This window comes from Falco rusticolus, chromosome 2 (genome assembly GCF_015220075.1).
Source record: "Falco rusticolus isolate bFalRus1 chromosome 2, bFalRus1.pri, whole genome shotgun sequence".
Lineage (NCBI taxonomy): Eukaryota > Metazoa > Chordata > Aves > Falconiformes > Falconidae > Falco > Falco rusticolus.
In genome coordinates, this window is record NC_051188.1 from 64,704,008 (window position 1) to 64,718,694 (window position 14,687).

General features: G+C 37.4%; 1 protein-coding gene across 8 annotated transcripts in view; it reads left to right on the forward strand.

The window, feature by feature from the left end:
* Window positions 1–14,687, forward strand: part of CUL4A (cullin 4A) — a 40,741-nt gene that overhangs the window by 3,588 nt on the left and 22,466 nt on the right. For 5 of the 8 annotated variants that reach the window (XR_005102375.1, XR_005102376.1, XM_037375797.1 and 2 more), the window contains exons 3-9: window positions 2,020–2,123; window positions 4,249–4,318; window positions 5,762–5,835; window positions 7,348–7,510; window positions 10,015–10,104; window positions 11,359–11,441; window positions 14,525–14,592. Coding sequence is in view for 6 of the 8 variants with exons in the window: in XM_037375797.1 (XP_037231694.1) it covers window positions 2,020–2,123; window positions 4,249–4,318; window positions 5,762–5,835; window positions 7,348–7,510; window positions 10,015–10,104; window positions 11,359–11,441; window positions 14,525–14,592 (652 nt within the window). In the remaining 2 variants the exon portion in view is untranslated. Of the gene's footprint in view, window positions 1–2,019; window positions 2,124–4,248; window positions 4,319–5,761; window positions 5,848–7,347; window positions 7,511–10,014; window positions 10,105–11,358; window positions 11,442–14,524; window positions 14,593–14,687 lie in introns of those variants that run through there. The other 3 variants (XM_037375798.1, XM_037375799.1, XM_037375801.1) reach the window with 2 other exon arrangements.

A 14,687-nucleotide genomic window follows, 5' to 3' on the forward strand; every position in this document is an offset into this window, starting at 1 on the left:
GGACATCTCTGGGAAGCAGATTCACTTTGTGTTTTGGAAGACAAACTCTTCAGGATGTTAGAACCTATAGAGGAAATAATACAAGAAGTAGTAATAATTTGCATACTAAATTTTAAAAGAGAAGACTCTGCTCAAAACAAGCTATTAAAAGGTTGATTTGAAACAGAACTTTTACTATATTTGTGTAGGTGAAGAGTCTGAGTGTTGTATTTCTCATATCTTTGTAGATGTGATAATTACTGTAGCTTTTTCCCAAACTATTTTTGTGCAAGATGTATAAAAGTCACATCAAATTTATTCAGAAGGAGAGGCAGCAAAAACTCTGAATGAAGCAAAAGGTGAAGGACGAGGAGATTACTGGATTTCATGTTCCCCACTCCCACATCAAAAAAGCAGAAACAGCTAGTAGAGGCAGTACCGAGGTGATAACGGCTGCAGATTGGAATATTAAGCCAGCACTGCTGCCCAAAGAAGCGGTCCCGTTTCCCACTCACCTCTCTCTCAGCCCACGCACTTGCTATCCCATGTGTTTGGGTGATCTTAAACTGAAACAGAGTGAAGAACACTTACCAAAACTTTGACGAAGAGTTATGTGCTGACATTAGGCACCATAATGTTTTATATTGCAAAGAAATAAGACACACCAAAAAGAAGCTAAAATTTGGGGAAAACTGAGTACAGGTCAAGCACAGGGAAAATACTGAAACTTTGCCCATGTTTGCTGATGCCATCAGAAAATTTGTCAACAAAATGTGACACTACAAATCCTCTGGAGCAAAAGGAAACATTCTTGGGTCTGTTTTAGTTGCCCAGGTGAAATAGTGCTTTAAATCTTAGGCAGTGTTCTCTGCGGTATCACCTCATAGCATAAAGGCAGTTGAGATGAAGACAAAGAAGAACACAGCTGGATTTTTAGTTCTGAAGACTATGTCCAACTCCTTTGGATAATTTTGTCTGAAACACTGAATGGCCAGAAATACTTACTGTAAACTTTACAGTTCTCAGAGAACATTTGGCTGTCTTCATTGTGATTCATTTCATATGCTATGGTCTATTAATAAAATTATTGAAATACAGCACACAAAGTGTGCTTGGAACAAAGTCTAAATATAGGCCAGTGGTATCAAGCAAGGCTATGTTTTCTCTTGGCATTCTCATTGAGCTTCTTGTGAGGAAAAAATGTTAGTTGAAGACAATGTAATGACTGAATAGCTGAACAGCAGTATTCTAGATGTGGCTGCATCTGGCTCAGCGTAGTCTAGGTCAGCCGCATAAGAACACAATTTACATTTAATGTAGTGACCGCAGGAACATTTGGTTTTGGCCAGAATCAGTTGTCTTAGTCAACTATGGGTAAATACTCAACTAAATCCTATGAGGTCCCAACAAATCAATTCAGGTCTTTATTTAAGGGTTAATATGAGGGGTTTTGTTGCTTTTTATTGTTTTTCCCTTCTCAGTTTACATACCTTACCATGAGTGTATGAGTAAGTGGAAATACTCAGAAAGAAATAAGTTAGTAAAATGACAGGAAAGCGGGTATATGCATTTAGTGAGAGTGGGTGACATGTTTATGTTAAAGTTATTAAAAACAGAGTATTTGGTGTGATTGTGTTCCCCCCCCAAAAAAGTACGTATGTGTGTGCGCGCTGAAGGATGCACAAAATGGACCTACAGGAAGGGTTCTGCTGCTAAGCAGTATTCAGGGGGCGGGGAGTTCTACTAATGTTTAACAGCATGTCTGAAATATGACCCAGATGGTGATGGTGGACCTTGTTTGTACATGAAATCTGACAGTGTAAGAAGGGACCAAAATCAGAAAGAAATCATAAAGTCTTAATTTTTCTACCTAGTTTGGATAATTTCATTTAGATGTTTTGTTTGTGTGCACAGCTTGGACTGATAATGCTGGTATTTTTTTCTCTTTGTTGTTGACCTTGATTGCACAGGAAAAAAAATTGAGTTGTTTGGGTTTTTTTTTCTCTCCTTCATAGTTTTTTTGTTATGTTTTGTTTTTAGGCTGTTGAAAATCTCTGTTCTTACAAAGTCTCTGCTACACTGTACAAACAGCTGCGACAAGTCTGTGAAGATCATGTGAAAGCCCAAATCCTTCCATTTAGAGAATATCCTTTTCTCGTGCACAAAAATGGTTAGAATGGGTCATTTAAATCATTACTTTTTAAAACAGTACTTTGTAAAAATTACAGCAGTAACTGTCAATGTACTAAAGAGGTTCTTGGACCACTTACATATTTTCAAATTGGGCATAAGCAGATTTAGTCATCTGGGTGAATAATTTTTGTGTACTGATAAGTAGCATGCTAGTAAGAATTTACTTATTTTAATAGGAATGAAAATTTTACACCAAATCCAGAAAATTTCAATAGTACTGCAAGATTCAACAGCAAGTAGGGATTTTTATGGCAGGTAAGTAGTGGAGATGCTTACAGTAGCAATACTGTAAAATCACCGCTGTAATTTTCAGCAACAGTGTCTTCTGTAAAGGAATGCTTAAACATAAAGTACACCTGTTTGACTAATAATAACTACTGGTCAGCAGTGATGTGTCACAGAGGCATTTAACAAGCCCATTAGGTATTTTATGTGTATCTTGGGAGGTTTTTGGGAGACAGCTAAGGGTCAGGAGATCACTTGGCTGTCTTTGGATGCACAGAAACCTAAAGTTTTGTGGTAAATTTCCCTGTAGTTTTCTGAAGTTACATTGCTGGGCTTTTCTTCTGGCTAAACTGGTCACAGAAGTGCCTGTAGATCTTCTCTGGACACCTGGGTGCAGCCAGTCCTATTTTCTGAGTCCCGTTGTGCTTTGCATGCTGGTAGTTGTCTTTTGTGTAATAGCCTAGGGGTTGCACATGCTCAGCCAGTATATAAATAGCGTGTACCCACCTGGCTGTCCCCATCCATGTTCCTGGAGAGTGCCATACTGAACAGCTACTACAGTACTTTGGGTGCTAGCAGTGTTTCCCAGGTGTCTGTATGTATTTTATTAGCAGAAAATGATAGGTTAAAACAGGAAGAAGGAAGGGCCTTTATAAGGAGCCTTCTTTCCAGGTGAACCCTTTAAATGTGCTTTGGATCATTACTGTCAGTTTCTCAGTTCACTGCATTCCTCAGGTAGGTGCCTACTCTCATAAAGAGGATATTTTTTTTTCTTTCTTTTTTTCTTGTTATCTAACTAAGTCCCAACATGGTCTTGGGTTGTGGGTTTTTTGAGTCCCAGGAGTCTGGTTTCTACATAGCATGTAAGAAACATAGGTACATAAACCAGTGCTGTAATTCACCTCTTATATGGCAGCTGATTTTTTCATTACATTTACTTTGATGCATTTAAAATCACTTCTAACTAAAAAGTACATTAGTCAGTAAATAGCCTTTTAAACATAGCTGACCTCTGAGAACCAAATCTTAGTCTGCTTTAAAGTGTTATTTTTTGTGTCCCTGACTTTTCAGACTTCAGGTCATCTTCTGAAGAGATGTTTTAAAACTGGTGTTTTAAAACTTTGCTTTCTCCCTGCCCTCTGTCAGAGCTGGTGGTTTGGAGAGTTGAGAATTCTGTATTTTACTGGTATACCACTTTATATCCCAAGGACATGAGATCAAATTAATCAGATTTGGCCAGAGGGAGCTGGAGGTGATACTGTGCAGGAAAGGAAGGTAAAGCCACATTTGGATTTACTCATATGACACATGAAAATTCTCTTGTCCATAAATAACAGTTGGGTCTGTTGTGTAACGAAGAAAACTCTTACAGTTTACTTAGGGAGACCTGGAGATGTATATGAAAAGAGCGGTATTTGGATTTGTTGAGGATTATTTAGAACTGTAACTGCTTTTAAGAGATTAGGGTCACTCCTCTTGTGCACAGTGTGAACTCGTTAAACAAACAAAATAAACCTTTCTCTCCCTCTCACCTCAGTTGGTGACAAGGTTGTTTTTGACATTGGTGGGATTTTTTTGTTTAAATCTGTATCAAAGTTCTGCACTGTAACCACTAGATGGTATTACTGAAGAGCAGTGAGTGTTATTCCTTGAAAACGGAGGGAGGCCTTTTGGAGAGCTGCCAGCCCCTCTGCTGGGCACGAGCTCTGCAATTAATGGTTTATCCCTGGGCAGTCACAGTAACATCAGAATATCCATGGAGCAGCTTTGCATAACGGCTGGCAAAGATGATGTCCAGAATCTGGCCTCAAAAGATACCGGCAAGCTAGTTTTCCTTAATAGGTGCTGTACAGATTCTCTGGATAGTCTTTTATTTTTAAAGAAGATAAATAAATGCTGGCAAGATCATTGCAGACAAATGGTAAGTTAAATGTTTGTTCAGAATACATAACCTTGAGGTGTGAAATCTGGCAAAAAGGAGTTTGTCATGGTTTTAACTTGGGACCGTGTTGCACCATCTCCTCCAAGTTTCAAGCACTGCTTTTCACTTTCCCCTTTGCTAGCTGGGGGTGGTTTTGTTGTTGAAAACCTCTGTTGTGTTAAATCTGACTTTCATAGGTTTCATATGAAGTTGGAATATCACTCAGAACTATATTGACAACTGTTTTCTATGGGTGGAAAGAAAAACTTAACCAGGCTATGCTGAAATTGTTTGCAGTTTGTAATGTTAACTAACTGGAGAATCCACAATCTTTGCTTTATAGATAGCTCCAATAGCCAGGTTAATTTGTGACTTTCTGTTTACCTCCCGCCACCCCCGCCCCAAAGCAAGAAAAGCAAGAGATGATTATCCTGAATATAGGTCTAAGAAACAGGAAGGTTAAAATACTGAAGCTCTCTCTTTCTTCCTACCCTTTTTGTCCTCTAATTCCACAATGAATAATGTTATAGAAAAAAATCCTCAAAGACATTCTGTGTGAATTGTCCCTTTAAGAATGCATCATTATAATTCTAAACCAGCATTTTACAGCAACTTTTCATTGCATTGTCACTTAGCTTTGGCTACAGATGCCCCAAATGGTTGAATTTCTATTTTCATTGCTCGAAACTATGTCAGCTTGAGAATTGCTTCAGAAGTAATGAAATCTTTTAAGGGAGGAGTAGGTGGACAGCTGGGGATAGAAATCTCTGTAGCTGGCCTGGGGGTGAGTTCGTTAGTTACTGACATCCTGAGTTATGCTAATGCTAAACTGAAAGCAGAGCAGCCTTTTTATGAGCAAAGTTAAAAATGGATTGTGAATGTGAAAGAGTAATAAGCTAAAAAACCCCACTTCATTCTTCTACTTCTTTAATTTTAAAAAAAAAAGTTATTTTGTACCTTCTTTCCCCTGTTAGAATTAATGTATCTATTTTTCTCATGAGTTTTGGCAGCTTTTATTATGAAAAGATCTGTTGCAGAGCTTATTACTGTTCCTGCCTAAAGCTGCTTTTTTTTTTTTTAAAAAAAAAAAAAGTGAAAACCATGGTAGCATGCTATTTCAGGGTGTTTACTGAATGTCTTGGTGGTACTGCTTGAGTAGCTTATGTATCTCAGTAGCAGTAAACTCATGACAGGCTAACAAAACTAGTTAATGGTTATGAATTTGAAAACTGTCTTGGGTGTAGATGACAATATGGTATAGTAATAGTATTAACATGAATAAATTACATATCAGTGGCTGTAAAAATCACCATAAAAGTTGAAAATACATACATCAGTAATTAAGGTGCATGCCTATGTGATGTAGTTTCTCAGAAGTTGCTTTATAATTTAAAATACCACATGATGGTGAAAAGAAAAAAAAATTCTTTATATATTTTTCAGATCATGATCAGAAGCATTTTCTTATTTTTGGATCGTACATATGTACTTCAGAATTCAATGCTTCCTTCTATATGGTAGGTATCCATGTAAGTATTCCTCAGATCTTTAGAGTTTGACCATGCTATTACATTTGCAAAGACTGGAAATAATTTTTTCACATTATATTTGATCTGTGTAATAGGTCACTAACATTTTGTGTTAATTTATGGAAATACATATGCCAGTGTATACGTGTCATTTCCTCCTTCCCCAGGAATATTCATTGTAAAGTGAGGGTAAAACAAGAAAAAGGTCTGTGAACATACACTTAAAAGTCAAGGCATTATATACACACACACACACATACATACATAGTTGTCACAGCCTGGGTGAGGCTGGCTGTGTGGAGAACCTCCTCAGGCCACTGCCTTTGCACCTTTGCACTGGCCTGGTATTACTTTAGGTGCTCCTGGTTTTGACAAAATTCAGCACTTCTTGCTCTGTTGGGTGTTTTTAAGTCAGCCAGATACACAGACAAGGTGCAGATCATCTTTCCAGCACTGGCCTCTTGAGAGCTGAGACCTATGGGTCAGAGTGTTGAGATGCTGCTGCTGTACTTTCAGCACACCATGGTCACATCTGTTGGCATTCTGTTTTTCAGCATCCTTCCTGAGGGGCATTTTATATATTGCCCAAGCAAACAAATCCAGACTTTGCTGAAAATTTCTGGTATTGTTACTCTGTCTAAAGCAAAAACATATGCAAGACAAAGCACTGAAGTAACAGTGTGCCTTTTCTCTGCCTGGCTGGCTTCTGTACTCTTGGGAGTTCCTTAGGCTATCTGAGGAACTGGGCATCTTTGTCCCACCCCTCACTCATCCTGTGGACATCTTTCTTCCTGACCTCCACAGTAGTTTTTGTCCAACTCTTTGTGTTCGGCTTCCTTTTACTAAACATAGTTGAAGAGGTCGGTTCATGCTTTGTGTCTTTTTTTCCTCGTACTGGGAAAATTCCCTTTATTGAAATCCTGATGCCTGTGAAGAGGTTGGAGGTAACAAGTTTTATCTAAGATTCCTCTGTTTTCCTCAGCCAAGACGGTATTTAATAATTGGCTGCTTCATGGCATAGAGGCACCATTCCTCATCCTTTTAGAATGAAACAATTAGCTACAGGTGATCATAAGGTCCAAAACAGAGAGAATGCTTTTGAGCAAAACATGTAAATTACACATAGATTGACTGATCCAGGGAATCTTGTGTTAAGGTGTATGTTCAGATATTTCATTATTTTTGTAATAGTAATTTTTTTTTTTAGTAAACAGAGAATGTTATAGTCTGTGATGTGAAATACAGAAAGGCTGGTCACAGTTCTCAGCTGAAGTGTATGCATCTGGTAGCACGTGGCTTTGTATTTTTATGACAATTTTTGTCATAAAGTTTTCTTAGTGGACAGTGTCAAATAGAATATACACACCATTAATATATTTTCTTCTTGTATAAGATATATATACACCATTTTTATGTATTTTATATGTCTTTTTTCTCAAACTGAGATACAGAGTTTTGAAAATCAACAGTGTGATTTATTTATTCTCGATATTCGCACAGGGATATGGGGCTAGAGTTATTTAGAAATCACATCATTAGTGACAAGCAAGTTCAAAACAAGACTATTGATGGAATCCTCCTGCTGATCGAACAAGAACGAAATGGTGAAGCTGTGGACAAAAGTTTGCTGCGGAGTTTGTTGAGCATGCTGTCCGATCTGCAGGCAAGTACAGCAAATTACTAATAAGGGCTATGTTTAGAAACAGGTTTTGGACTTTTCTCATTCATTTGTTGTACAGAAATAATTTTATTCTTCTAGTAAATATGCTTCAAAATCTATCAGATTGACAAGATTGCCTCTTCTTTACCTGATGTGCAATCCTTTATTCTCTGTTTTTAAATGAGACCTCTTTCCTTGGCAGAGGTAGTGGCCTACAGACTCTTAAATAATAGATTTGGAAGTCTTTTAGCATGTGCAGTATTTTGTCTGTCTTAATCACTTGTGTTGTAATCCTAGTGCTGATTAAATGTAGGAACAAAAAAGGACCACCTCTGTCACTGTAGAAAGGCATCACTTTTTGGAGTCCAGATCCTCAGTCTGTATCACAAAAGCATCACTGTATAGGCAACTTCTTAGCAGAGATGCCAGAGATAGAATGGGATGCAAGGTTGAGGCCAGGTTTTCAAATAGATGAGGTCAATCTATAACTTAATGGAACTTTTCATTAGCATAGGTACTAAGTAACCAGATAAAACTAGGCTGTGCTTCTGACTTTGGCATGGGTTGTCCTCTGGTTGACCTTGCAGTCTTGTGTGATGTGCAATAAAACTTAGGAGCTGTCTTTCCTTCTTAAAAAATGTTGAGGTTGCTCCATTCCCAAGTGGTGTACAGTGTTACAGAACTGGCTGAAGGGTTAAAAAAAGAGTTTGAAGAGGAAGACTGCATAAGATAGTCCTTTTTGGTCAGGCAGCTTACCTGGGTTTCTGCCTTTCATGTTAACCCTCCTGACTTTCAACCCTAACTTTCTCTAGTGTACCGGAAAAATTAATAGCTAATTCCTCTGTTCAAGGAAGAAGGCCATCTTCTGTCAATGATTTTTCAGATCACAGAACCTGACAGTGGGGATCTGATTGCGTGCTTTTTCCCACTTTTTCTCCCATTGTTATCTGCCAGGTTTCTGTAACTGCATCAGCTTTTTCTAAGTGTTGACTTTTTAACATTTGTTATTTTTTAGCAAAGTACTCTGCTAGCTGAAGATAAACATTCCCCTTTGTTGGATCCTTCTTACAGACTTGGATTTAAGTCTGCATTCTCCTTCATTGGCTCAAAACTAGTCATCTTTTTTCACTAGGGAAACTAACCTGGTTTAATCTGGTCTCTTATAGTATCTGTCACTTCATTGAGATAGAGATGTGCTCATAATCCTGTAATTATATGCCAGGATCTCTACTTATCCCTCTTTCAACAGAAGTTAGCTTCTGGAGAAAGATTTATTGAGCAAGTATTATAATTTGGTTGGAAACAGTTAATCTCCTACTCATTTCTTATTTTTAGGCAATTATGCAATTGAGGCCCACCTGCTGAAAGTTGACTTCTCCTTCCATAAACCCTATTCTATAGGTGCTTCCTATTGTAGAGCTTTACACATTTTATGTAGAAGATAGTTCCATATGCTGTTATGGTAATGTTTTTCTAGTTATCCTGAAGGAAAGGAAGGTAAGAAAATCTAGTATTTGATTCTGTTGAACATGTAGCTAGCGTAAAGAGAAGGTTGAAACAATGAGTTTATGTCTACTTGTGATGCTGAATTGGGTTTAGTGAGCTATTATGCTCTGAATGCTTGTCAAGCCAAAGGTTTCATATTTAAGTTTGCAATGAAAACAATAAAGCTTTTAAAAGTCTTAAAGAGAAAAAATTGGTCAGAATATAATGACTTTTACAGCTCTGCCATATGTTTTGGAAGATACACTTTCTTCTATTCTTCCACCACGCTCAAGGAATCTTTCCTTTTTCTTTTCACTGAGTGTCCCTCTGTTTACATGTCATTCCCTAGCTACCTTCTCCAGACTCTTAGAAAGGACAACTATATAAAATACTTAACTTACCTCCTTTCTATACTAAACTGTTAATCATTATGCAGATTTTTTTTTTTATGTCTGTGATTGTCATTGGTGCCCTTTTTTCACACACCTTATTCGTTCCCTGGAGGAAGAGAATTCACCTGATCTGTTACAACTAATTTTTCATGGGCCACTGCAATAAACCTGGCAGATCTGAAGACGCATTACTGAGCGTATTATTATTTAGCTGTTGGGAATTAAATGTTTCATGCCAGTGTTTGACTAGTTGGAAGCATTTTATTATTTTTTTGCTACAGAAATATCAGTGGGAATTTTGAGCTCAGGTGGGTTGGATGTAATTTCTGTGCTGTGGTGCTGGGTACTGGTTTTGGGCTGTGTGCCTTAAACAGAAGCCTGTTGATTTTGACAATTTGAGTACTGATGACTGAAACGTGCTATTGCTGCAGTGGGAAGTCAGCTCTGATCTCAGTCTTTTCTAAAACCAGTGGGCAAACAGAGAACTTCTGTGTTAATGTAATGTTACTCTGACATTTCTCGTAACTGTGTGCATTCTTGAGGTTTTACTTGCTCTCTATGCCTGACAACCAAAATATGCGACCCTTTCTGGCAGCTTAATGTCAGTAACTAAATTAATTTTTTGAGCAGGTTTACAAGGAATCATTTGAACAGAGGTTTCTGGAAGAGACAAATTGCTTATATGCTGCAGAAGGCCAAAGATTAATGCAAGAGAGAGAGGTAGGTGCATGCTGTAGATGATTGCTTTTACATTAGTTCTATCTACTGTAGGATTACATGAGAAATTCTGGTAGTGCCATGGTGTATTAACGTTCAGTGAAATTTCCTGCTACCCAGGTACACATGTACACATTCAGGTATTTTGATGTCTAATGATGTTTACTAGAAAGTCATTTCCACATAAAGCTTAAAGGTGTGCCATGGATATTATTCTTGCCCAAGAGCTGCGAAACATCCACTGGCATTTATTTACTATGTGCTTAATACTCAAGTAAACTGTTTACTTCTTTAGTATTACGTTGCATTTATTTCGCTATTTTTTTCTTTTCCTTATTAGTTAAATAGACTTAAGACATTTTTGTTCTCTGCTCTCTTGAGATAAATTTATGCTCTGCAGTGGGCAGCCTGCAAATATGGTTATCTCTGACAATGTTTGCGTTTCTTGGTGGTCTAAAATACAGAAGCTATCTTTATTAATTCCATTTTAACACTGAGTCAGTACAAACATCTTGAAAATGCCTGTTTACATTGCACTGAGGTGAATCCGTGTGTGTAATCCTGCTCCATCCACCTCATTTCACTGGGACCTGAGGTGAGATGCTTTGACACAGATTTTGAGACCAAGAGTCTTACTGCTTTTATATGCCTAGTGGAAAGCTGTGGAAAAACACAAAAGGAGTAAGGCCCTAACTTATACAGTATACACATGTACATACTTAAATTTATGCACATAATGCTTACACATACATGCATCTACATGCATATGTATGTGTGTGCATGCACGTGCATATATGCGTGTAGACATAGCTGGTTTGATCAATTGAAGCCTGAGTTTCATACGTGTGTTGTGTGTCCTAAATGTATTAACTCTCCCTGGGGATAGATACTACACTGGAGAAACTGCCATTGAATTAATAGAACTATATGGTTCACACGAACTGAAAATCTGCTCCATGGTACTTTAAGGGCAAGCTTAGCCAAGAAGAGTTTTGAGAAAAAATCAAATTCCTCTGAAAAACTCTCACATTTCTGTGTTTCTTTTCCTTTCTGTCAGGTGTGGTTATAATACTTTTCATATAAAGCAACACTGATTAATAAAAATATAATTATGTAGTACGTAACAACATTCTGATGGAATAGTCCTTTCCAATTCATATTCTTTTTAAATTTGTAGTTTAAAATAATTGTCATGGAACAAGATTGTCAGCCTTTCATGCCTTTGTAGTTGAACTTGACATTCTCTTGCCTCATTAGGTTCCAGAATATCTTCACCATGTTAGTAAACGTTTGGAAGAAGAAGGAGACAGGGTAATAACATATTTAGACCACAGCACACAGTGAGTACTAATTTTGTGATTCTTAGCATAAGTGAAGCATCCTTTATATAACAGTGTGATTATCTGTGGTTGTAGAAGCACAGAGATTATTTCTGCATTATCTTGCACATAGCACATTGGCAGCACTTGTGATATAGCTTGTTTTTTTTAAAACTTTATTTTTATCAAATCAAAATATACTTTGAGTAATGGGAGAAATTTGTCCAGAGAGTTTTATCAGTTTATACTAAAGTCAACAAAACTTTATATATTATCAAAGTAGTAGCTGATTTTATCTGTTCATGTACTGATAACAGCATTAACCACAAATCCCTTGAGGGAGAGGCAGACTCATTAGGCAAAAAAAGGAAAAGAAAATGTTAAATTATGGCATAGGTTAGAGGATATGAACATCCCTCGTGAGCAGTCCAGGATTTGAGCTTAACAGTAGATCAACTTTGATGCAGCTGTTGCCAATGTATCATGCAAGGAGCTTGTGCTTTTTTCACTTGGGTGTTGAGTAATAGTGTGTGTTTTGCTGGGATAAGAATGTGCATTCAGGAAGTACTGCAGAGTCACTGACACACTATAAATCCATATGTAATTTGTCCTGCAGTAAGCTATTGCTTTTTTGTTGTTGTTGTTGGGTTTTTGTTAATAAAGACCAGAACATTTTATTTTTTAGTTTTCTGGATGGCGTATTGGCATTTCATTGGGTGTCAGAAGGATAACTGAATAAAAATTATGTTGATAACTTACTTTCTTCAGACATACTTTAAATATATATATACTCGCACACACATGCGTTGCATGTCACGGTACATATTTGAACTTGAATCTTCTTCCTGTAAATGCCAATCGCAGGCTGACTAGCTTTTTCTGGCAAAATCATTCATATTAAAATATATGGAACTATTTCTATGTATAAAGTTAAAGCATGTTTCTATTTATTTACTGTTTAAGTTAAGAAATACGTTGATATCATATTTTAAGTCTAGAGATAGAAGTCCTTGCTTTGAGTCTCATCCTTAGTTAAAGGCTTAGAAACCTACTTTTAGAAAGCTTTGCGCTAATTTCTTTGCATCAAGAAACAGCAGTTCTTAAAATTGGTGCCCTTGAGTTGTCCTCAGGTCATACGACTCTCTGGGTGTGCATGAAAAGGGCAGAAAGGATGTTAAATTTAGTTACTGGATTTGATCTTGAGATGGAAATGATACTTCCAGGACAAAACAAACATCATCATTCAAAATACTTCAAACCAGATTCATGCAACACATGGAGAGTGTGTTGTTGCAGCCCACAGGGGGATTTGTTCAGCCTTCAGTGCATGCCTTTCTGGACAGCTGGACAGCATAATCATGCGTCCTGGTCAGTCAGTAGATGACCAAGGTAGATGACTTTGAGGCGGTACAGAAGGTCCCTTCAGGCTTATTCATTAGCGAGCAGTCAAGGTAAATACTCATTCTGTCTGCTTATTAGGAAATAGTGCTCTAGTTCTCAGTCTCAAGCAGATGAATTGTCCTTACTTCCCCTGTAGGCAGAATAGGTGTTCCAGGGCAAAGGATGGTATTTTATATGACCTTGACTCCTCCTACTGTTGGAGAAAGTCAGCAGCTGTAGATAGCAGTAGTTGGAAATTTCAGGTAATATGGACGTGACCATAAAAATGGCCATATGTGTAAAGACCAAGGGCCTGTCTGACTGGTATCTCATGTTCGCTTATGACCACTGAGGGAAAGAATCGAGTAAGTACATGTGATGCCCTGATACTCTCCTAGTATCTGCTGGTTTCCAGCTCAGGGGTTTTCCTGAACCTGACGTGGTTTGTCTGTTTGGATCTCTTTCAAATACTGGCACTGCGTCTCGCTGGGATTCACATAAGTGAAACCATCGCTGCCAGCCTTTGGCAAAGTGTTCCACTGGTGTGCTAGCCACCACATGTTAAATGGTCTCCTGTTGTTTTAAGTCTGGCTCCCAGTAATGTCACTGATGACCCCAGTTCTTGCATTGGAAAGTGATCAGTCAGTTCCCTTCCACCTTTTCCTTGTGTGTCAATGCACTGTATCCCTGCTAAGTCATTTCTTACCCAGAAAGGAGAGTCCTCATGCGGAGTTGTTTCTCTTAGAGCTGCTGCTGCATACTTTGATCATCCTTATTCCCTTCTCTGAACCTTTCCAAATTCTAATTTAATCTTTTTGAGATAAAGGGACTAAAACTGTGTATCGTATGGAAGGTCAGGCATGTCATTGATGGGCTGTTTCAGGAAAGGTGGTATCGCAGATATGGTAAAAAACCAAAGTGGATGCTGCTGTGTAAAAGGCTTCCATCAATCCCAGTCAAGCACCTCTCTTCTAGAAAATCTAAATTAAGGGTCTGGGAACCAGTTTTATAAAGCTTAACTCAGAAATAAATGGTTTTGTTGTCATGTTGTAAGCAGCAGTAGAAATGTAAATGTTGAGATGAATTACCCCTTGGCACTTCAGGCATTTCTTTTTTCTTTTAGACTATGAAAAATGTAAAGGAAAACTTGCCATTCTTTTTCAGTCCTGTCTCAAGTGGATGTATCAAACAAATACTTCATTAGTAGTAAAAAGTAGGGAATATTCAAGGACAATTTTAAAATGTTTTGCAAATTTGAGTGTTGTGGGTTAAGCTCAATTTATGCCAATGTAGGTGCAAAACACAATTAGATGAAAAGTTTGAGTTTTGAACATCACCAGCATGTGTTGTGTTGTTTTGGAGTTCAAACCCTTGGAGGTTTTTGTTGTTTTGTTTGTTTGCTTTGAAGAAAATGTCAATTCGACTCTTTTTCCAGGAACATTTTTGTACTGGTTTTTGGTATCTGTGTCTCTCTTCTACTGTGTGAGACCTTGCCTTTTAGTATTCAAACTTGAATTTATTTTTTAATTACATACATGGTTTATTATTTTCTTTCTTGACTTATATTGCATGTAACATTTTTGTCTTAACTTGTAACCTTTGTTTTAAATAGAAAAATTTTAATTGTTTTAATTATTATAATATACATTATTCACAAATACACTGTGTCAGGAGGCAACTCCCTTATACTCTAATATATCTAATACACTTCTTGCCTTATTTAGGAAACCACTGATTGCTTGCGTGGAGAAACAGCTACTAGGAGAACACTTGTCAGCTATTTTGCAAAAAGGTATTTTTTTAAAAATTAATGCTATCCCAGATAAGCAAAAAATTCTCATGCTCTGCAATAAAATTAAACTCTACAGTTTTTATTTAAGGAGATAC